A 25,526-nucleotide genomic window follows, 5' to 3' on the forward strand; every position below is an offset into this window, starting at 1 on the left:
AAACAACAATAAACTGCATATGCCACACTTCAATAGCAAGATCGCATTTTTTGCTACATTTAGTCTAAATGAAATATACCATTTAAATGTATTGCAACTCCATGTAGACATTCGGGCGCCAATGTTTTTCTTAGTATCAAGCATCCGATGAAGGGCATGTAAGTTTCCTTTGAGGCGTTCATTTGATGTCTGTATGGTGGCATGTGTAGTTCATTTCACTTTAGACAAAATGTAGCAAGAAACTGTACTCATTCAATCTTGCTATCTTAAAGTGTAACATGTCCAGTTTCTCATTTTGTTTTTTGAGTGGTTATATCAAAGAGTAAAGCTAGCACGGTATTGTGAGATTCACTGTAGTTATCGAGTCTTGCATGCTAATGACAAGATTATAATTTTAATCTCTCTTTATGATGACGTCTATACTTCAATCGTTGTCTGTTTGTGTCTGTGCATCCTCTGTCCATTGATGAGCCTCCTTGCTATCATTCTGGTTGTCATCACAACACTTCTGACATCTCATAAACTTGGGCCATCTGACTTTGTCCTGCCAACTAGGTGGTACCAGCATTAGAATGAAACCAGCAATAATCAATACTGTACCAATTATCTTGATGTAACCAAATGCCACATCACGCCAAATAAAGTCAACAACTGGCGGAGAAAAGAGATAATAAATGTACAATAAGAATACAATACAATATTTATGAATCTTTGAACTTATGACAACTAATTATGCAGTGTTCATAAACACACCACAAGAACAAACTTCTACATTCTTCATACCCATCCCCGATCCTTCAGCAAAGGTCATGGACATCCACCGTCGCAAATAGTCCATCTATATATTAACGATTTACACCTACTCTCACCCTTGTTCTTGTTGTACCATATGTTCTGTGGTGTTTTTTTTATATTTCGTTATCCATTTTATCAATATTTTATTTCTAGCTATTTCGTCTAATAATATGTAATATGGCTTCTAGTACAAGCTAGGTTTGAAGTACACGTACCTGTATTGAGCGGAATTCCTAGCACTGTACCAACAGCAATAAATAGTGGGTAGGTGAAGGCAATGCCAAAGTTTATCAAGAAGTTATAGACTGTATGTGGAAAACAGAACATTAATATTTTTTCTTCGTTCATGCAAGGAAAATACGAGTGACCTAAGGGGGTTCTGTCACTACGAGTCGCTAGACGTGTATTTCACGGCTGAATGAAGAAAAATATAGGTTAATAACACAATTATACCACTGCTAGTAATATCAAAGAAAAATCGGAGAAAGTCATGACAATTCTTAACGTTTTGACTCATATTTCGAACACAGCAGAACCAGTGACGTAGACACGCGTTGTCCTGACGTAGACGACCAGAGAATATATGTTTTATTTTTATTTCAACTTGGCTAGTGCATCGTTAGCAACAGTTAGATGTGCTGCCATACATGTGATAATGTCATGTAATGTTAGCCCCCTTCCTTCGTGAGCAGAGACCTAGGTCCTTCTGTCTGTCCTGGAGTCGTTTAACATCATTCTGTACACTCGAGAAGTATCGATATCATCATCATCATCATCATCATCATCATCATCACCACCATCATCATCATCATCATCATCATCATCATCAGTGACGGGAATATTTAGTAATCCCACCAAATGAATATACTTACCCACTTGTAATGCAGCAGACCCACACAGGTAATCCCATGGCATATCACTCCAATCCCAAGTTTCAACTCCAGTGAAGTAAAGCACAATCATAATAGGCCATAAACAAAATAAATCGAACACTGCTAACAAAGTCAGAAAGAGAGACACTTGTCCCAAATTGGCATCACCAACAAACCTCTTGAACAACACCTTTTAAGGAAAGCAAAGTGGATTAACTTCATGAATAATTCATCATATGTAAATAAATTTAGACCAATCATACGTAACAATATCAGTGTTTTGTATTTTAATAGTGGGTTTTCACCTAAGCGTAGACGAACGATATATGCAGACGGCAAACTATTGATATGCAAATACGAACGTAAGCATGAATAGATGCCACGTATAAATCGACTAAAACATTAATCTATTGACAATATTTAACGTCTTCAGCTCGAGTGGGTGAAAGAGAATGTTTCCTTTGTCAAGTAACTTGCATTTCATTATCACAAGCTTACAGATTTGTCAATACATTTCTTGTACACCTGTTTGATGAATTAAAAGAACATGGCGATTGGTTGATGGGCTTGGAATTGCAAGCTTGAGACGAGAACGTATTGATTTTGCATGATTTGAACCATCTGTTCACTTTCCTTCTGATTCTTTTTAAATATAGAATTCATGTAATATGTTAGAATTAGTTATCAAAGTAATTCGAACACGTGCTCCAGGGAATTGTCGTGAAAAAATGGCCGGGTGCGGACGTGTTATCCGGGTTCCTGTGACACGTACCGAACGTCCGATTTTGGAAGCTATAGGTCAGTATGCTAACAATTATCAACTGGTAGCAGATCATGTCCGTGCAAATTTACGCATTCTTTCTCGAGATGTGCAGGACATTTACATTATTCGTTCTGCTACTGTAGTAAGACGTAGAATAAGGGATGTTGTCCAACGTCATCAGAAAAGTAATTGTTCGCACAAATAGGAAACGACCAGAATTTATGACAGGGTGGACTCGGAATATTGTGATCATGTTGAACACGTTATGATTAGTGATACCTTGATAGCCAGTTATAAAGGAAGTATAGTGGGTTTCATAATGGTGCTGGTCGACAATAACACAACAACCCGATCGTCGAATACATAAGTCATGACTACATCAACGTTTGTTAAAGTTTCACAGCTTTTTGCAACACTTTTGGACTGGAAATCGGTTATTTGTTCCCGGCTCCTTCGCCTCATTGGTTTCATGCATTCACAAAACAAGTTACTTGACTGTGCAGACAGGGAAAACAAATAGAAACAAAAATATGATATCCTTATGCAAATAAAATGCGACGTATAAATCGACGAAACTCATTATCTTTTGACAATATTTAACGTCGACGAAAGTGGACGTATGCAAATTTTAGAACGAAAACAGACGAAAACACATTTTAGAACGAAAGCCGACGAAAATATATTGTTATGCAAATACAGTGACTTATAAATCGACTTGGCCGACGAAAAGCTCATTAATCTATTGATAATATTTAACGTCGACGAAGGTGGACGTATGCAAATTTTAGAACGAAAATATTTAGAACGAAAGCCGACGAAAATCTATTGTTATACAAATACAGAGCGACATATAAATCGACATGGCCGACGAAAAGCTCATTAATCTATTGATAATATTTAACGTCGACGAAAGTGGACGTATGCAAATTTTAGAACGAATACATTTAGAACGAAAGCCGACGAAAATCCATTGTTATGCTAATACGTGCAACGGATAAATCGAAATGACCAACGAAAAGGTCAATAATCAATTGACATATTTGTCTCCAACGAAAGTTGATGTATGGAAATTAACATGACAAAGAGTAAGTACAAGTAATGGTACGATATGGTTGCGTAACTGTGCTGCTCGACTACGTTCTGGGGAGAATCACCAGAGCTTGTTGAATTCCAAGTACATGTATATTATACATGTACTTGGAATTCAACAAGCTCTGTTGAGCTATAACTATAACTATGTTTTACTACTTTTACTCTGGAGTTTCACCTCTGACAAATAAAGGTTGCCACAAAAAATGTCTTGTCAAATTCATGGAATTAAAGCAGAACATAAGTAGCACCATTACCGTTCTTCACTTCCACTTTGAAAGCAACCAGGCTAGACAACCTACGAACGCATGTCAAATGAGGATTAACGGTTTATTTCCGTGAATATTTCGACCTTTTAATTTTCATGGTTCGTACTTTCTAATTATTAAGTCAGTAAAATATTAGATCTTAGAGAGAAGTCTCTAAATGCCCTTGCCAATCAACACAGTTCTACTCTTTGTCTAGATACAGTGCAAAGTTTGTCTTCCGTTAAGAATGATTTAACCCGATACTTCAATATTTCAATGGACATCTCATTATGATTTGCATGCCAGCGTCTTCCAACGTTAGCCAATGACGATACAATATTCTCAAGTTGAGAGAACTCCTGTTTCTAAAACCGCCAGCTACTGCTGCAGTGTCTGAGCAATACTACAATCTTTGATTGGTGGAATCTAACGATTTGCATATAGAATTACAGATGGTTTCAATGACGTTAAATATTGTCAAAAGACTAATGAGTCTGTATTGTTGTTTAGGTCGTGTTCATTCAGGTTAACGTCCGTATTTGCATATGAATATCTCATTAACGAGGGGATCGTAGTTGACCGTCGGTATAAGTGCTTAGGTGAAAACCCGCTTCTAGGACGAAATTTTATTGGTCTTTGTTTTTAAAAATTAGTAATCTTGACCGATGTTGACAATCTAAAGGTGATTATTGTTTCTCATATAAGTGGTAATGTTGAATGTCAGTGTATCAATATCTCTAATATATGAATAATGAATAGCTATAAATAAATATGCAGAAAGAGCCAATATCATAAATCATAATAATATGATAATTTCTGCATTACATTTTGTTTCCAATAAACAGTACTATGAGAGACAATACTACGACTACAGTTGGACTAGGGTGATATCTAGTCAAATTTACCGAGTCCTACACATCTAAGCATATATAACCAAATATAAGCTTATTACAGTCTTGGTTTCCCCAGCCAAAATTGAGCACCGTGTTTTTTCTTGTTATTTACACTGTGGTTACCTGGTACATGAAATACATGTACCTGTGGAAGTACACATACAATGAATCAGCATATTTTCAACTCAAAAAGACACTTTAAACATTACGACATGTCGCACTTTATACAGGGCTGACGTAATGGCTGCTCCAAGTGATAATGCCACTCCCACTGCTGAAGAACTGGTAAATCCCTCTGAGTATGCCATCACTACAACGCCAGAAATGGAACAAGCGGTTGCCAGCAACTGAAATATACATAGAATATTTCATGTGTTTTTGCCATTAAAGGGAGGGGAGGGTACAGTCTGTAACGTCATTGTTTTTGGTAGGAAATTTAATCTCATAATCATGGTGACTGCCTCTAACAAGTCACTTGGGAGAGTAACTTTTTTTGTCCCATAATCTTCCAATATTTGAATTTAGTTGTTATTCATCTCAAATTTTGTGAAAGAAAATGTGGTCAACTTTTCCCCCAGTTACTAGTAGCCTTCCATTGTTCATCTGACTGTTCGCAATAACGTCAGTATTTCACACAAAAAATCGCCTTTTTGTTAATTTTTCAAATAAAGAGCGACAACAGTCCAGAGACTTGAACTCGTCTAGCGAAAACAAACGAAATAGAGAAATCAAGCCGTATTTCATACATTTTATTCAGATTGACTGAAGCCCATGTGACACTATACGTGGTCAATAGTGGTGCTCCTGTAAATGCGGGGTACCTTCGTTGGAATGTTACCAAAATGTGTTATCGTAGACTGTGGATCTTGCCAAATAAAAGTAGCATGATGTATCGCATGTATAAATAACTTATTTGCTTAGTTATTTTGACAATTTATCAAATGAAGTCGTTTAAATAAACAAAAGCCCATGGTCAAATATCTGATCTGTCATCACTCTAAGTCGTGTTCAGCAAATGATTAATTATCTGGAGCGCCACTAACGGCCAATCTTTCAGTCTAACTGAATTCCTGTATGAACTTGATTCCTCACCTTCAACGGAGTAAACGTTTCTGACAGCCAGATCCATGATAAAATGTAAATGAAGACTGTGTTAGATGCAAATAATGCCGTGACGTCAGCGGCACTGATAACAGTCAGGGCATACACATACATATAGTTACAGGCAGCCCAGCATACACAGAAAGGACCAACCAATTTTAAAACAGACCACCACGTGAGTCCCTTTGTGCCAAAGATGGCTTCATTCTGTCTGCAAGTAGGCAATCACAGCAAACATTTTGAAAAGTAAACAATGAATAATATTTGAAAATAACCGCTTTTGTCCACTCTGAACATTCAAATTTTTGTTTGAATTTCACACCTCATAGGACAGCAATGTATACAAATATAAGTGCATGCAGAAGTGTATAGTATTGCATTTTTATGATTTTGATGAGATGTTTCATACTGACTGTATTCATAATATTACACATCATGCACATTATTAAAACACATGTGGGTAAAATAGTTGTGTAGCTGTACAACGTAACATAACATGGTACTATAAATCCAATCAAATTGATTTTTAGGTCCGCACCCAAAGATCAGAGCCCGCAACGCGATCACACACAGTTTAAACGTGTTACTGCACCCAGAGAATCGCCCTCTGATGAACATATATTCAATGTTTAAGTGTTTAATACAACTGCCGACATCACATCGAGGACAAACGGAACATGAAACACACAGACAAAATGAACTGGATTAATACCACAGAGACATGTATTCCATTTCATCATTTGATAAGAACAGTTTTATGGCCACTTTGTGAAGAGTCGTTTATCAAGTGGCCGTCTCACCGTTCATGACCGCGGCCGAACGAAGCACTTCGTCGCGTCTGACCGTAGAATATTCATGATTTAACAATACCGCTGTCAAGTCAAAATTGATCACGGTCACAAACAAATTTCAAGTTTCCTGCCATTGCAAATACATGTAAAAAGGCTATAAAACTGTTCTTATCAGACCATGGTGTGTAACACAAGTCTCTGTAGTTCTAACATGCTGTGCCAAGTGTTATATACATCGATTTCATTTGTTTACTTTCCCTGTTTGTAACAGGTTCCGCCGTTCGTCCACGGTCTGATGTCAGTGGTTGTAGTTGACTGTATTGACGGTTGTCTAAAGCAGTTTACCTGAAAATTTCTTTCGCCTTGACATTTTTAGATCCGAATAGACATGCTGGCCCAAAGTAGACTGGATAACAAACTATCATCCAGACAGTACTAAACCAAACGGTGAAAAATGGAGCGTTGAAATTTGGTGAATACAAGCTACTTTGAGCAAACTGTGTTGCTCCAACCCATGACACTGCTATACCGATAATAATAAAGAAACCAATCAACCATTTCTGTGCAGACACTGATATACAAGTACACCATTTTCTGTTGTCGTTAACTAAATTTGTCTCATCACTTCCTGGTGGATTTGAAATTTCAAGTTCGATGGCTTCCTTTGTGTCTGAGAGAGAGAGAGAGAGAGAGAGAGAGAGAGAGAGAGAGAGAGAGAGAGAGAGATATTTTAAATGTCAAATAAGAGACATCTTATGCACCAAAAACAAGCACTAATGTCTAGTCAGTGGTTTTCTTCGCATTCATTCATTCATTCATTCATTCATTCATTCATTCATTCATTCATTCATTCGTTTGTTCGTTCATTCATTCGTCCTTTCTTCCTTCGTTCCTTCCTTCGTTTGTTCGTTCGTTGTACGAGTCCTAGTTCTCAAATTAATGCATTTTAATTGTTTAAAGAACCGAAATTAAATAGACAAGCAAAAACAGAAAAAAAGACAAATGATATAGCATTTTTGATGTTCTTACATAATTATAATATTTAAATTGGTTCGCTGACGCGTCACTGGTATGGATCAAGGACGGTTCAAAGATCACCATTATTGGCATTACGACACGTGCTGACTTACAGTATATAGGGTGGGCGATGTATAAGTGATATATCAAGTGTTTGTATGGACTGCAGCTGTTGTTTTTTTTCCAACTGGACACTTCAACAAAGTTAAGTTTTCATGTCAATCGTTCTAGTATTTTCCCACAATTGTCGTTAGATACAGCATTATGACTTCAATATGGCTTATTCTTTGGTTTAGTTAGTAAACTTATTACACATAATAAAAGTAAATACAATAACTCATAAATCACTATATATATGGGTCACAATGCCGTTAACATTACAACATTACGTCCAATACTCCATACGTACTTAACTATTCCAGGGACTAATTAATTATACGGAGTTTTCGACATAACTTGCTCACTCATGATTTTGTATTTTCCCATCGATGTTCGAGATCTAGTATTAAATGCCAACTGTGTAACGTACATGGCGAACGTACTTACCCTCGTGTTTGCTCTCTTTATCATTGGACGACATGTCGATAGTTCAACTTGGCAGTGCGATGCTTTAGCTGTGTGCACACTGATTGAAGTTGAGTGAAAACGTTTGCTAGGTACTCGAAGTTACCATAGTTTTCTAATTATTATGATGTATAATAGACCCCTTGGTGGCGTACAGGAATTCTAGCAGCGAGTTGTGTGTGTAGCTTGTACCCGGGGAACTTGTTGCAAGGTGCGTTTCCCGTCTTCACCGTCTTATATAACAATACATAATGGCATGATAATTGACAGATAGACCAGAGATAGACTGTATAGTTCACACGAAGTCAAGTGTCTGCGCAGAAGACTGCGCATGTTAGCGTTAACGTTTAATGTTGAATGAAGGGAATGACAATTACTAAAACAGGATAACCAATTCAGTGCGCTTGCCGGGGGTCACGTGCAGGGTGGGAGAGGCAGGTAGGGGAGAGGGGGGTGTGGCGCTTCGCGTTCGATAAAGTGTATTACTGATTTCATTGAGAATTACTACTTGTACAAACTTTAATCAACGATATCTTGCATGTTCAGATGAAAAATGAATAAATTTTAGTTTACACTAAACATTGTAAAACTCACGAAATTAAACCGTATGACTATCGTTTTATCACAATTACCGATTGTGTAGAAGACACTTGTAATCTCGCCAATGTTTTTAGATTTTCAGTGTTCACTGATCACACTAATGTATTCGTGGCCCTATGTTAGCAGTCAATTGCACACGTACCAATCTGTTCTTTTCATTTTTATTATTTCAGTTACCGTGGTCGAAATGAGTACAAGTACAGTAGCATTCGTGCTATAATGTTAATTCAAATAATGCCGGCATTTCCATCAAATTCGGAAGCGAAACACTGACATGCGTACGTGTATAAGATAACAGCGCGTGACGTCGAATCTGTTAGAGGGCGCTATACAAAGGCGCATTCGAATGTTCTGAAGCTCGGCACCACCGTTTTCCTTCGAACTCGTTCGCTTCAACATTTCTAGTTATCATGGGATAAGCTTTAAAGACGACTTTTTTCAGATATATTCAGCCGAGGTTCTGACGGAAACGGCAGAGTACCTTTACGGTAGGAACCGAGGACCCGTTCCCTGGCTCCTGTCCGTTGGTAAGCCATTTTTACAGTCTTCAACTCATCGGTTGAAAGTAGAAGATGACTCTTCGTGATCAAAAATACAGAGCGGCCAGCGTTAGCGTTTGCGCTTCGAGGCAACGACATCACGATGTTACTGGAACGCAAAAACCAAATGCACGGAAATCAGAAACCCGTAAATACGACCGTAAATGTGACGACATCGATGGCAGACAAATTTCACGTCACGTCCTGCACGTTAACAACCCAAAGACGTTTTACAAGCGGTCGAAAACCCACAACCCGTCGACGTTACTTGGAAACAAAATAAAGTTTGGCCACGAAAGTTGTAGAAAGGCGTTTTCTACTGTAAATACGTTGACTGTGCCTGCATCTGCAAATGATATTCAGCTGCAACCAGAAGAAGGAGAACGTTGTCACCCCCTGGCTGATCAGTCATGGTATGAGATATGTATCCAAGAGGAACATGACCACTACGGACAAAGCCTGGACGCCATTTATGAACACTTGCAATGCACTGTAAATAAACTACCCAAGGAATTTGAACCTCGAAGATCAAACCCACCATGTAACTACGAAAATCTGGATGAGCTTGCAACTCGCTATGAAGAAGACATTTATGGCATTTCCCTTGACGCTTACCTTGATCGACTGGAGTTGAGGAAATGCTACTCACGTTTTGATGTATGGAAAAGATGGGATAAGAAACCGCGGTGTCGAGTCAACGATAAGAGGGAAAAAACGCGACCAAAGAAAATAACGGTGAACGGAGCAAATAACCATCGTCAGGAATTTATGATACTCAAAACGAGAAAAGCAGAAATAGAAGTACCGATAGATCTATTCTACAACAGAAAATAACGGACTTTAGTAAGATAATCACTCTAAAATTATCAGTGAATTACAGGAAAACACAGAAGACTTTCAAAACTCAAATCATTCTTCAGCGAACAGTTGCAATTTTTATAAGAATACGATCCTTAATCAATGCAATGATTTTAAGTTTAGTTTTATCAGAAAAATAAATTGTGTAACACAGTATCAAGCTTTATTCAAAGTTTTACAGAATTGAAGTAGAGAAACTCTTACAGTTTTGTGGATATAAATCGTTTGATAATTTCGCTAGCTCTGTAAAATGAATGCAAATATATGGGGTATTAAACACTGATTCGATGGAAATATCAATGTATTGGTGGTCTCTTTATTTCAGTTTCTGTTCCAATTTCAATCAGGAAATCAAACAAAAATGACTAATTTTAAACTTAATTCCGTAAATGTTAAAAGTTCAATTTTCCGGTCCATACCTACGGTTATTCAGAGATGCTTATTTAGTTTCAGGTCCGGAAAAATAACACGAAAATGTACGTCCTGTATTTCACATATATACTTTTCAAAAGAGTTTATGCTTTTTTTTTTCAATCACAGACAAGAAATTACGAATTCAAAGATTTAATTTCGTAGAGGTTTTAAAGTCCCCTGAAAAACTAAATGTAAATAAACCAAAATACCAAATGTAAGTGCTTTCAGAAGTGAACATTATTTCAAGCGAGGCTTACATTTTAAAACCCAAGGGTACATACAAGACGCACTACCTTTTTTTTCTTTTCGGTGTGTGTGATATTTTAACCGAGATAAAGACAAAATAGAACGACTTAAAAAAAATAACCCCGCGCAATGCATCGTGGAAGTTCACATGGAAAGTCGACTTTTCGTCCCATGATCCTCTGCATGCAGAATTTAGTGTTTCACGATTGTTGATATTCTTCTTCCAAATTTAACATTATTATAAAAAAAATTACAAACAAATATCTTCCAATCGATGTGGAAAAATGATGAAACAACAACACTTATTGTCCGTCTCAGTTGTGTACTTTGTTGCGCAATGTATCTTGGGAATCAACAGGCCTGTTGCCATGGCCATATCCATCTTGTAAATCAGTCTCGTTTGAACTGATTACAACAGCCTATAGCTAATAGTCAGGGACTGTATTAATGTTTTGTTCCTTCATAAAATCGAGTAGTTTCAGTGATCTTTGTTCCACGGTCTTGATCATATCATTCATTTTTGTCAGTCCTATTGCATCCCAGTATAGTTTATCAGCATACAGTGACCGTTGTAACATGCTCTGCAGCAGGCCAGATTTGATAACAGCAATGCTGTGTTCTGGTAACCTGTGTGGTAAAACACAATTCAGATATGAAGACATTCTGACCTGAAGTTGGTACTTGTTAAAGGCTAATAGTCATAGTCATAGTTATACGTAGAGATGTAACGTTCCTCCCTCCCTCCCTCCCCCTTCTGCCACTCTCGCATTATATATATATATATATATATATATATATATATATATATATATATATATATATATATATATATGTGTGTGTGTGTGTGTGTGTGTGTGTGTGTGTGTGTGTGAACGACTCTCTGTCCCTCTCCCTCCATCTCTCTCACTCTCACTCCCCCTCTCTTTCCCTAGCCCCCCTCTCTCTCTCTCTCTCCCCTCTCTTTCCCTAGCCCCCCTCTCTCTTTTCTCTCTCTCTCTCTCTCTCTCTCTCTCTCTCTTTCTTTTTCTCTCTCTCTTTTCTCTCTCTCCCTCCCTCCCTCCCTCCCTCCCTCCCTCCCTCCCTCCCTCCCCCCTCTCTCTCTCTCTCTCTCTTTCTCTCTCTCTCTCTCTCTCTCTCTCTCTCTCTCTCTCTCTCTCTCTCTCTCTCTCTCTCTCTCTCTCTCTCTCTCTCTCTTTCGTTCCTGGATACAGATATTGTAACCCCCTCTGTGAATCTGTGAATGTTCTAAAATTAGCCTGAACATAACTAAGCTGTTTTGTATACTTCAAAAGTGGGTAAAGGGTCAAGTTTACAGAAACAGCATTGCGCATGCGTATTATACTTACTCTTCAAAACCAGCAAGAAGCTTGTAGTTCAGATTTTCTAAACTTCTTCCAGGGTTACCAGCATTGTCAATCAGTACCAGTCGACTCTTGTCGGTATAAGACGCCATGATGTGAACCAACATCAATTTTTCAGGGTCATCATCACATTCCAAGTTGAATTTCTGTGTGAAGCAACTCTCGCCTTCACTCTTATTGTGATAGCCACAACAATTCCGATCCACTCTGTCGTAGTTCTATGATTGTTTAATACAAAAATATGGATGACAAAAAAAAAAAGTTAACGCAAAGCGCTCAGCATATGTAATGACAAGATATTGTAGTATACGTGTATGTACGCGAATATTCCCCATCATTGTGACGTGTCTTTTCGGTCGGTCGTTTAACCCCCCCCCCCCTCGTTATCTCAGTATTTCTATATTTTTTTATAAACGAGTCAGAATCCTTTGTCAGTGAGTTCACCCAAAAGTAGAACAGTCGTCCAAACGATGAAACGAATTATATGAAATTTCATGTATGTTTTTTTTTTTTAATTTGTTTATTTCTCCAACCCGCTTTCAATTTACGTACCCGTATATTCATGCATTTTTTCTTTATTGTCTTGGGTTTTGGTATGGTCTTATGGCTGTTGTTTAACCCTCCTTACCTACGTTTTCCAGTACCTATGTAGGCCTTACGTACATTTGACACGCGATGCGCGAACACATGGTGCACCGCCCCGGTACAGAAATACACTGTGACCCCTAGTATTCAGACACGGATCATATTTTGTCGTATTCCAAAATAAACCCTCCGGAAATATTTTATTTCTTTATTACTAATTATGTACACATATGTAACCCATAACATGCGATATAATAATCAACATGTACAATGCACATTCTCTGTTCTATACATGATACAGAACGCGCGCTACTCACTGGGGATTCGAACACATAACATATATTCCGTTGTCTTGACTTCATCGAACGTCCAACGCACACCATGTTATGTTTAATTTTATTAATTTCAGCAGCAAAAATAGTATTAAAGATAAATTACAAAAAGTCAAGACGACTGTTGACAGTCTATGTGAGCCACATCAATACACATATAGTTATTTTTACCTGAATTAAAAAGTCAAGTATAGCCATTCTAGCCCACTCTATTAGTCGAATTGGTACTACACATATCGTCGGATCTCTGTTGGTGTTCTGTTGATCAAAACATCTCGCCTTCAGAATACGTAGATATCCCGGCCACGTAATATCGAACGAATTCTGGTCGCCTTGGTATAGCCCTTCGTGCACAATGTTCGGCTCGAACCACACAACTGGACGCATTAGGCCATCATGAAGTGTGATATTTGGGTTTTCGGGAAATTTCGGGAATTTGGTTCGGGCGACCATCGGAAGTGATCGGTTGATGCCGAGCACCCGGTCGAGGTGAAATGCAAATATTTCATAGGTGTCTTTGAGTGTTTTGACAACAGCACATTCTTCGCGGCATTCTATTTTTGTAGTATTAATGGGTAAGGTGTATTGAATTCCAGTGTCGTAAACCACTCTACTGATCTTAACACGGTATGGGATCTGCTTCAGTCCCAAAACCTTGTTTTGCGACATCATTTCAAGCCGTAAAACGTCCTTTTCTGAAAACCATGGTGGAATTGAGTGATTTGCGACAAGTCTCAAATTATCATTATTCAGTCCAATAATACTCTCCACAAACTCTGGTCGGTGTCTTTTGTCCAGTTTTGTTATTTTTAGCCATTTGTCATCCAAGTTAGCATCAGTGGTCGACTTGTCGATAAATAAACCAAGTTTGGCTCGCGGAGCTTTAAAATTGATGGGATAGCCAATCCTATGCGGCGTTTCGAACAACTCAGCGTTTTTCGATTTTTCAAAAAGTTGCCATTTTTTGTCAAAGTTGCTGAATTGAAACGCTGTAATGATGAGAATAAGTACCACAAGGAAAACAATTATTTTGTTCTTGCGTCTCATGGCGATGTATTTGGTCAAATAATGGCAGGACCTCTTTCTACCTGAAAACATAAATAGATTGAACAATATCTAATTATCATAATTCTCAAAATTACTGTTTTCCATTCTCGTCAGCCTGGGAAACTAAACACAAAAATAACATGGCTATCGTCTGGGTTAAATAAATGGCTTTAAAAAAAAAAAAACAGTTGCCAAGCCAGTTTCATATTTTTAAAGGGCGTTATATAGGAGATATGCATTATTTGTGGGGTGGGGTGGGGTGGGGGTGGGGTTGGGAGGGAAGCTTGTGCGCGCACATACATATACAACAAATATGTATCAAGAATCATACTATATGTATCACCATGCACGTATGTGTCTTATAGTCGTATGTGCATTGAGAGAGTAAACCACTCAACCAGTCCTGTTAGTGAGGTTCCATTTTCGCTGGAGGTGGTGTGTGTGAAATACACTTGCATATTAGCATATCATGCACACACAGACTTTGAACCTCACATTGAAGTGTCTTATTTTCTTCAAATTTATGAGTACCTAATACATTGTGAAATTCATTATTACATAATACATGACGTCATTATGTCATTTTCATAACACATCCGAATACATTACCAGTTGCTGGACCTTTTCCCCAACATATTTTAGTAGATGGGCTGACGTGTGGAAAGTAATCCCTAAACACACCTAGTTGCAAGTTACAGAGAGTATCCCTTTAATGAATGGGATGGGATGGGGGGGGGGGGGTATCAGTTGCGGACATCTATTGCGTTTTGGTTAGTCAAAATGATTCATCGTACAATCATGGTTAACAGGAGCTCCACCAACGATGAATCTCAGTCGGTGGAGAGCCCTATAAATAGTAACGGTAGGGTTACACCTTACTATGGGGGTCATACTTCTAAGGTCATTCTTTGTACCAACGGATCACTGACCATATCATGTGGAACAGACGACAACAAAGATAATATGCAAAACAGACACGTTGGCAAACATTGAAACATTCGCTGGTACTGTACATAAATAAAATCTATTCCGTCACTTGTTTTAAAGCAACAGCAACCGATCGTGATGCAACTCGGTAATATAATGTATTTTAATAAAAGTTAATATTCTGTACAAGTTTAGGATTTCTGTCAAGCTGACACATACACAAATAATGGTGAAAAACACCCTGGCTTCACAGTCACTCGTGATTTGTGAAAATTTGCCAGGTCTTGTTAACATCAAAATCTAGCATTTGTTACCTATTTTATCCATATTAATATAGTTTGTCAGAGCTATTAGTATTTGGGTACAACGTATCGAGAAATTAATTTATCAGGGGATCCATAATACTGACTATGGGTGCTAATGATTCGCTCTATATATAACTGATCGATTGTTCAATCACATCTCACAAACGAGGGTACCTGATTTGCCGTTTGGGAATACTTGGTCGTTCTACAAAACTAACCTCGCGATTAAAATAAACTACTCACAACTGTCTTTATGATATTTGCATAAGTTTTAAATGCTATAGAGGGTTAAATGAAGACGCCATTAGGTGACCAGCATACGATCACATCACGTCACACAGGTCAACGATCGAACACTGAAAATACGATCGTAAACATTTGAGGTCTTCCTCAACCAAATTTCAGGAATAGTTTACTGTATTTCTTCCCTATATCATGACACATTAAATACTGCATAACATGACGTCATCTGGGATGACATTAGTGCAGTGGACGACTATCTTTACGTACCTTAGACTTCTGCTCGCTGCCATATTGTTGTCAAGAAAATAAAATGGTTATCAAAGTCCATCAACTCTGTATGACCTTATGCAGTTAGTGTAAATATTGTCATACAAGGTGACGCTCTATCGCCCTAAATCACAATGACTAGACCGGAATATGAAACAATGTAAAACAAACTTTCAAATGTGTAGAAACTGAGAAAACAAAAATGAGAGTGAGAGATAAAGATACTCTCCTTACATTTGGGGCGGTTTCAAAATTCACTTTATCTATCTAGTGTACTACGTTTATTCGAACTGAACGGATGTGAATTCATGGATGGGTGGGAGGGTGGATGGATGGATGGATGGGTGGGTGGGTGGTCCATCGATCGATCGATCGATCGATTGATTGATTGATTGATTAATTAATTAATTGATTTACAACTTGAACATCTTGCTTGAACCTTAAATATTTTTTTATTTGACATGCACAAGAATAGGTGAAAACAAAAGAAATAAAAACACGACTACTGATGAACTTGCTATATATTTATATTATGTTTGGAAACCTCAGTCATATATATTTAACGCAGACATACATCACACATACATCACAAACAACACTCATCAACTAAATTGTAATGTTCTCCAGACTCTCTGGCGATCCGTACCACCTCCTCTCTCTCTCCCTCCCTCCCCGGCCCCTCTCTCTATCTGTCTGTCTGTCTGTCTGTCTGTCTGTCTGTCTGTCTGTCTGTCTGTCTATCTCTCTCTCTCTCTCTCTCTCTCTCTCTCTCTCTCTCTCTCTCTCTCCGTATCCTCATTGTATTGTTTTTTTCAAATATCTCCCCCCCCCAAACCAGTGAATATTATAACCATCGAAAGTGTGACGTAGGTGCAGTAACAAATCATAATTACATGAATAGCATCGTTCTATTGTTGAATCCTCAAGAAATATCCAGGCAGACAAGTTATCTCCTCCCTAAGCACATTACAAATGCAAACACGTACATGTATGCTGCCAGCTATGTTGTGGGTTTAATACTCGAGCATAGTGTACTCTCTATATTTATGTATTCAACATCATCAAAATGACAAGGGAAAATATGTGCATTTCTCACAATACTAAAACTTCATTCTATTTACTTCATTGTCATGCGATTGATCGATCGATCGATTGATTCACTGTTTTGTTTGATTAATCACTTGCTTTGCTTCTCAATTCTGGTACACAATTAATACTATCACACCAAACTAACAGTTAAAGGCAAGAAAAGGTGAATTGTTTGTGTCTGTTCCCAACAACACAGCTTCGGAAATAGGTTAAGCAGGTCTATATATTCGCTATATCAGTTGATTTCCCCATCACACCGTCAGCTAGTTGCTCTAACGAGGCATCTCGTAGTCTTCTCACCAGCGTTCTGTACGTGGCATATTTACCGTTCCTTCTACGCCAAAGCTGTAGCATTCTGTGTTTTTGCTTTCTTTCGTCCTTTGGTACGTCGGTGAGAATTGCACTGATGACAGGGTGGGATAAGTTGAGTTGATTTATTCCAAACTGCCGCCATTCTTTTGAGTCTAAATGCTCCGCAAGATAAGCACAGGCTTTCGTTAGATTTTCTGCAGTAAATAATAATGAGGCAATTAGTACAAGTTAGGAGAATAGTTCATCAAGTTAATCAAACAAACAAACAAACAAACTGACTGACTGACTGACTGACTGACTGACTGACTGACTGACTGACTGACTCACTCACTCACTCACTCACTCATCCACCCACTCACTCCCGCCCTCCCTCCCTCCCCCCTCCCTCCCTCACTCACTCACCCACTTAAACGCATTTCGCATATACGCATGCGCACATACACACGTACACATACATGACTACATAGATACATAGATACATAGATACATAGATACATACATACATACATACATGCACATATTTTATTTATTTATTTATTTATTTTATTTTTTTATTTACTCACTCATGAACCAACAGGTTGCCCCAATTATAGGTTCGTGAAAATCTACACACACACACACACACACACACATACATACACACACGCACGCACACACACACACACAAACAAACAAACAAACACATACATACACAAACACAAACAAACACACATACACACGGATATATACATATATAATATGTAATTATACATATACCCTTTGTATTGTCTGCTTTTGTTGGTATGATTCCTGCAAGTTCATCTTCTCGATCTTTCTTTAAACGATCAGCTGCCTCTATCTCCTTCATCGTTCTTTCTACAATACAAGTGCAAAACAGCGATCGATACTTCCAATAGAGTATATATAGAAAGAACAGAACGCTAGGAATGGATATTAACTTTGCAGATTTGCTACAGACAGACAGACACATGGACGGACGGACGGACGGTCAGACAGAGACAGAGTGGCGTACCGACGGACGGACGGATAGACAGACAGACACACAGATAGGTACATTAATATACTCATATTTTAATAAGTGAACCAATCAAATGTAAGGTTTCTCAAAATGTCAGCAATCCATGTCATCCGTTTACTTTCCTACCTGCTACTAACTTATTATCGTTCGTCATGGCTTGTCATTCCGATTCTATTGTGACATTTGTGTGAGAGGTACAAAATATATTAAATATCTAGTCTACTTGTCTACTAGTCCTCCCGACTAAGAGTGTTCACCTCAGTCTACTTGAATTCCATCTAGGAGATCCCTTACCAGGTTTCTTTTCTTCCACCGGAGTTATAATTTCCTTCCTTCGTTTGAGGACTCTCTTCTTCTCTGTAAAATTAGAACAATATGCTATAAGCTTAGTGCCTAATATATTTGAATATCACATTGTGGGAAACATTTCGAAATCGAGAAATCGCCAAAATAAAGAAACAAGCAAAGCATGATTACGCACACAATCCCCTCCGGTCTGTCTGCCTGTCTGTCTGTCTGTCTGTCGGTCGGTCTGTCTGTCGGTCTGTCTGTCTGTCGGTCTATGTGTGTGTGTGTATGTATGTATGTATGTATGTATGCCTCTGTCTGTATGTCTGTCTGTCTGTCTCTCTCATATGTAAAGTGAACCTATGTACTAAAAATTAAAGTTACTCACTTCGTCTCACTGCCAAATTATCATCTCTGCTGGCTAAGGGAGTATCAGCATAAGATTTACCATTATCAACACCTCTAATTATGTGACCAATCCAATCCCAATGGCATTCATCTTGTCTGTCCTTTGTATCTGACAAAATAAAAGATTTTTATGATTAATATTATTGTTCCATCTTTTCTTTACATAGTACTTCAACATACAACAAACAAAGTGTTCACCTTCCATTTCACATGACCCCTTCCATTACTGTATCCAATCCAATGAACGTGGACTGAAATCTTCAGTTAACTCAGGTAAGTAGTTTCCACTTTTTGTGAAAGGTGGCGGAGAGGGGGGGGGGGGTTCAAATTTTAAAAGATCTTTGTTTTTCATACTGCACTAATTTGTCAACTCTTTAATCAAATCAGTGAGTGACTCATCCCAGAGAAGCCCTCAGTGATCATGAGTTTGTTAAACATACCTGTTGGCATCTTATCTTCTGGTGTTACTTTCTCCACGTGGTGTTCAGTTATAGTTAGTGTCCTATTCACAGTGGGTCGAGGTTTGCTGCTTTTGTCGGTCACTGGTCGGGTTTTAGCACTCACCATTGAGGGCGCTTGGAAGTGAAGATTACCGTCAAAATTAACCATTTGTAGTTTTCGTAAACGTCGGCTGAACTCTACAGGGAGGCTACGAATGTCATTATTAGACGCATCTAATTTCTTGAGTCCATCAAGTTCAACAATGTCATCGGTGAGCTCGACTAATTGGTTGTTACTGATGCCGAGTTCTCTGAGTTGTCGAAGTTCAGCTATATCGCTTGGGATATCTGTCAGGACGTTGTTGTCTAAACGAAGTTGACAAAGCTCCTTCAGCTTACCGACTGCTGACGTCAATCTATCAAGACGATTGGCAGACAGATCTAGGTACTTCAGGTGCACAAGCTTGCCGATCTCCTGAGGTACCTCCTCGATGGTATTGTGATGTAGGTGAAGACACTTGAGCGTATCTAGCAAACAGATATTGGTTGGGAGATCAGCTAGACGGTTCCCACTCAAATCGATGTATTCTAACCTCCGAAGATTACTAATGGTACTTGGCACGTCTCGGATTCTATTCCCGGCAAGTCCTAAGACTTTCAATCTTGTGAGCTTTGTTACAGCTGTTGGCAAGTTTGTTATATTATTCTCGCCTAGATTTAACTTCTCTAGTTTTCGACATGAACTCATTTCATTGGGAAGCGTTCTCAGACTATTTGCACGGACATTTAGTTCTCTTAGATGTTCCAACTCTCCAAGACCAGGAGGCAGATCTTTCAGCGCGTTGCGATCTAACCACAGGATCTTCAGTTTCCTCAGGGCGCTTACGGAGTGGGGTAGCTCAGTTAGAGAATTGCTACTCACGTAAAGCTCTTCAAGACTGACCAATTTAAAAATCTGTAATGGTATACTTTGAAAGTTCCCTTCCGAAATATCTAGCCGTTTTACATGATCTGGTAAGGTTGGTTCGAGTGAGAAACGAAGGGAGGAGTTTGCTTGCAAGGTGAGTGCTTCGAGGGTGCTTATTGCAGTGCTGCCGTTCTTGACCTGCCTTGCTGAAACTGCTGCTCCGAGTGGGAATCTCGTTAGATGACAATCATCAACATAAAGTCGTTCAAGATGTCGGAGTCCATAGATATCAGATGGGACAAAAGTCAGTTTATTTCCGCCAATATCCAACTCAGTAAGTGTATACAGTTTGTAAATAACCGGAGGAATAATTTCAAAATTGTTATTTCTTAAAATAAGTACTTCTAAATTTCGAAGTCTAAGGATGTCATCCGGCAAGGTCGACAACTTATTGTGTTCAAGATTCAGAATTTCGATGTCATGGTTTCTAAAGATTTCGCGGGGGACTTCAGAAAGTTCTTTGTTGCTGACGTCACAAATCAATTCTGTCATGATTGGCTACAGTGTTGAATCAATGGACCAATCAACTCATCGTAATGGCATCAATGACAAACGTGGATGTGAAATCGTCAAATTAGGTTATGATCTATTTAAAGTGAAAATGGAAAAAAAAAACATTCACAATTATTGTCATTAGCACCTGAAACTTGATTCGAGAAATACATAACTTAACTTTTAGTTGATCTTCACGTTCATATTGCAGACGTGTTTGTGTTACGATGTACACAGTCCAAGAGTGACATTTTGGGACAGTCTAAATTTGATCACGTGACACAACATGTACATGTATGAAAGTCTGGCATCATCTAAGAAACGTATGCAAATTAGATTGCTGGGAATACCAGTACAAATATTTGCGTATGTACGTACAGGGTATTTCTACGAAGGTGTACCGATTCAAAGATGGGTACTAGTGAGTTACGACAAAAGATGGGTATATTTGTAAGAATTGATGTTGTAATAATAATTCTACCTGACCAAACTATTCATTAGCGTAGTAGACAGGTAACTTACAGAAGTTATTACACACAAGCAGTTCAAAGCTTTCGATCAGCCTCAGTCGACTATCGTCACCAGACTGACACATTCTATCCTAATTAAACTGTGTCAGTCAATAGTCCTATTTACACCATACTCAAGATAACATATTCTCTTTGAACAGAAAATATAGATTATATACCCTGGTTGTCTACGTCACGACAAACCGTGTTTACGTCACTGGTTCTGTAGTGTTCGAAATACGAGTCAAAACGTTCCAAATCGCCATTCCGGTTTTCATACATTATGCTTGGTGGGGTTTCATTATTATATTATTCTTTAATATATATTATTATTATTATTATTATTATTATTTAATTCTTAAAGAACGCACTACACATACGTCTCAGTGCATTGTACACAACAAAGTAAAAAAAACACACAAAAAAACAACATAATTAATGTTCATGAAACAAAGGGAATTAAAATGCAGTCAATACTGATAAAAAAGAGATCGAGGTAAGAACATATCAAAAATAGGCTAAGAGCAAAAAAAAAAATTAAAACAGAAATTCATGTCCAATTACGAATGAGGTCGAATATTAAAAGCCTTGGGAAAATATCATGAATGTACCTGTAAAATATGAGTTTAACAGAAATATTGCACAAAAAGATGCGTCTTCAAATGGCGTTTGAAACAATCAACCGTTTCGGCGGTGCGAATTTCTAGGGGCAAAAGGTTCCACAAAGCAGGAGCGCAGACAGAAAAAGCTCTTTGGCCATACATTCTATTGAATTTGCCTCTTGGTGGTACTAAGCGTAATGTATTCAATGATCGAAGATCTCTAGCTGGGACATACAACTCAATTAAATCTTTCAGATACAATGGTGCGATTCCGTGTACAATTTTATACGTAAGTAACAAGACTTTGAATTTGATCCGTGCATCAATTGGCAGCCAATGTAAATCAACTAGGATGGGGGTAATGTGATCAAATTTGCGAGTGCGACTGACAAGGCGAGCGGCTGCATTTTGGATGGATTGAATGCGAGCAAGCTGGTCTTTCGAGATACCATGCAGGAGACTGTTACAGTAGTCTAGCCTAGATGTTACGAATGCATGGATTAATTTTTCTGTTGTTGCCTTATCTAATAATCTGCGAATCTTGCCAATTCTAGAAAGCGCGAAAAAGCCATTCCTACATATCTGACTGATATGGTTGGACATAAAACCATCGCTACTTAGAGTAACACCCAAATTCCGAACGGAAACAGATGGAGTGATATTGAGGTCACCAACTCGCAGACTGGCTAATTCTATAGCATTTGATTTCAAACGTGACGAAAATTGGACGACCTCAGTCTTATCATCATTCAGTGCTAGCAAATTACATTTCATCCACGAACGAATTTCTTTCACACATGACTCAAGAGATACTACTATGTCACTGGGGGTGTTACATGTTACATAAATTTCACTATCATCTGCATACATCATATAATCAAGGTCATGAGCAAGGATTATATCTTCTAAAGGAGCAGTATACAATGTAAAAAGTAACGGGCCCAACACTGAACCTTGTGGGACACCGTACTTCATGCGTGAATTCGGAGATGTACAGGAGTTGACTACGACGCGTTGACTACGATTCAATAAATACGATTTAAACCAAGACAGGGCTGTACCGGTGATACCAAACCGAAATTCAAGTCTATGTAGAAGCACCTCATGGTCAATGGTGTCAAATGCGGCTGATAAATCAAGCATGACGAGTACAACATCCTTTTTTTCGTTCAAGGCAAGCATGATATCATTGTGTACGCGTACGAGAGCAGTTTCAGTACTGTGATTGGCACGGTATGCACTTTGGCATTTTGTAAACAATTTATATTTGCTGAGATAGCCGTTTAATTGCGATGCAACGATTCGTTCAAGGACTTTGGATAGAAATGACAAATTTGAAACAGGTCTATAGTTTTTGAAGATGTTCTTGTTCAGATCAGGTTTCTTGATAAGTGGTCGAATGATGGCTGTTTTAAAGTGACTAGGAACTGTGCCGGAAGAAAGCGACGTATTGAAGAAATGGGTCAAGAAGGGAGCTAGAGTGTTGATGAATTTTTTGACGTAGTTTGTTGACAGTGGATCGAGGTCGCATGTTTTTAATGGCGATCGCAAAACTGTTGAAGTGACATCGTCTGGTGAAACGAGACGAAAATGTGTAAACGTGTGGGTTGGTAAGTTGTCATTGGGATCAGTGCAAGGAGTTCCAAGTCCTTCGCGTAGCTTCAATACCTTATTTTCAAAGTAGTTGATGAATTGAGTTGGAATTTCAACCAAAGGAATGTCACTAGGCAAGGTGTTTGAGTTGGTAGCTTTAGTATTGGACATCTCTGCAATAATCTTAAACAATTTCTTGCTGTCAGCCTCCTGTATTCGGGTCCGATGGTACGTTTCTTTCAGCTCATCACACTTACGGAAATATTCATGTCGCTTTGCCGCGAAATTCTGGCGATCGATCTCAAGCTTTGTACGACACCACTTTGTTTCCAACCGCCGCACCTGTTTCCTTAACAATAACAGTTCTTCGCAATACCATCGGGCGCGTACTTTGTCGATCACGGTTTTTTCAGTGACAGGAGCAAGATTATCTAAGACTTCTGTGATACCATCATGAAAAAACTTAGACAGACATTCGACGTCAGCATTACATGGATAGTCCACAAGCTTTGACGTAACTTTATCTCGCAGATCGTCGACATTGATGGTCTTAAAATTCCGTCGCAGGATCTTAGTCTTATTGTGCGATGGTCGCTGAACACTTAATCCGAATTGCACCAGATCATGATCAGAGTTCATAAGGTGTCCGATTTTAACAGAGTGGATAATTTGATCTGATGTCCGTGTGATTAGTAGATCGAGAGTGTGGCCTATTTTATGAGTTGAGCCTTGGACGTGTTGTTGTAAACCCATCGATTGTAACAACGAAACGAATTTGACTGTATCCGGTGATGATGTGTCGTCAACATGGATGTTGAAATCCCCGGCAATGACAAGATGGCCTGGTGAAGGTATAGAAGTTTCAAGAAGAGTTGAGAATTCGGTGATGAAGTCATTGATGGTCGCCTTGTTTTTCGGTGATTTGGGAGGTCGGTAAATAGCAATAATATGTAATAACTGACTACCAGATTTAAAGGTAATGTCTATAGCTTCAAAAGATTGAAAGGTGGCAGATCGTGTTTCGATAACCTGTAGGTTTGAGCGTGCGATCACAGCTACTCCACCACCTCTCCTATTTGGCCGAGGTTTATGATGAATTACATAGCCATTTATGGTAGAGTGAAAATCTGCGATGGTGGGATCAGCACGATCTTTAAGCCATGTCTCAGTAATGACTAAAATGTCCAGTTTTTCCTCAAGTAGAGTTGTTGCAATGGCGCTGATTTTGCCGGTAATCGAACGTGCATTCCAGAGAGCAGATTTCAGTTGCAGTTTTTCAAGGCAGCTTGACGTCATTGGAATTTTCACAAGTACAGGTTCTCGTTTGGCAACAGGTGGTTGAAAACTAGAAGTACGATGGTTGAAGTAACTTTGAATAGGTTTTGGTTCACTATTGAAAGTATTCTGTTCACCTAACTGGCGTAGTATACTTGTTCGAAAAAGTCTTTTTGGGGATTGTTCGACACGGTGATTTGTTATAATCGTTGGAATACAGTACCTTGGCTTTGGATGTTTCAGTCCTGCCTTGCATCCTCGCGGTCTGAACTTGAAAGGGTTGAATCTTGACGGACAAAGAGTCTTACGTAATAAGGATGGTCGAGCAGCCATGTTGAACAGTCCTCCCAGCATTGCGAATCCAACAAGAGAGAGTCGATCGCGTTTTCAGTCCCTAGAAGCAGCACAAGTACTTGTAAACTAGTGAATGAATGCTTGAATATCTTCACTCAGTCGGAAAATACTCGTGACCTAAGGGTTCTCACTACGAGTACTAGTGTCACGGATGACAGAATACAACTTTTTGATATTCGCTAAGTTTTGATGTTTTGCGAGGTCACCGTGAACTCTCAGCTGTCATGAATTAATACTTAGAACAAATGTTTGCATATCGCGAATAGTATTCTTCTGTAAGATGACAACTTTAAGTTATTATAAGATCAACAGTGTCAAATAA

At 38.6% G+C, this 25,526-nt stretch overlaps 2 protein-coding genes across 2 annotated transcripts; both read right to left on the minus strand.

Annotated features, from left to right (window-relative positions):
• Positions 1 to 330: 330 nt before the first annotated feature.
• On the minus strand, positions 331 to 8,353 carry LOC144444459 (solute carrier family 35 member F4-like). The gene is made up of 7 exons (XM_078133883.1): positions 8,116 to 8,353; positions 6,898 to 7,222; positions 5,753 to 5,972; positions 4,882 to 5,007; positions 1,668 to 1,857; positions 1,011 to 1,100; positions 331 to 651 (listed from the first exon to the last, which is right to left on the minus strand). Exons 1-7 carry the CDS (start codon positions 8,147 to 8,149, stop codon positions 425 to 427), a joined length of 1,212 nt encoding a protein of 403 aa, XP_077990009.1. The 5' UTR covers positions 8,150 to 8,353; the 3' UTR covers positions 331 to 424.
• Positions 8,354 to 10,356: 2,003 nt separating this feature from the next.
• LOC144444457 (Golgi-associated kinase 1A-like) lies at positions 10,357 to 15,887 on the minus strand. Its single transcript, XM_078133881.1, has 4 exons — positions 15,858 to 15,887; positions 13,240 to 14,156; positions 12,137 to 12,369; positions 10,357 to 11,417 (listed from the first exon to the last, which is right to left on the minus strand). The coding sequence occupies exons 2-4, from the start codon at positions 14,113 to 14,115 to the stop codon at positions 11,216 to 11,218; spliced, it is 1,311 nt and encodes a 436-aa protein (XP_077990007.1). The 5' UTR covers positions 14,116 to 14,156; positions 15,858 to 15,887; the 3' UTR covers positions 10,357 to 11,215.
• Positions 15,888 to 25,526: the final 9,639 nt, after the last annotated feature.

This window comes from Glandiceps talaboti, chromosome 13 (genome assembly GCF_964340395.1).
Source record: "Glandiceps talaboti chromosome 13, keGlaTala1.1, whole genome shotgun sequence".
NCBI lineage: Eukaryota > Metazoa > Hemichordata > Enteropneusta > Spengelidae > Glandiceps > Glandiceps talaboti.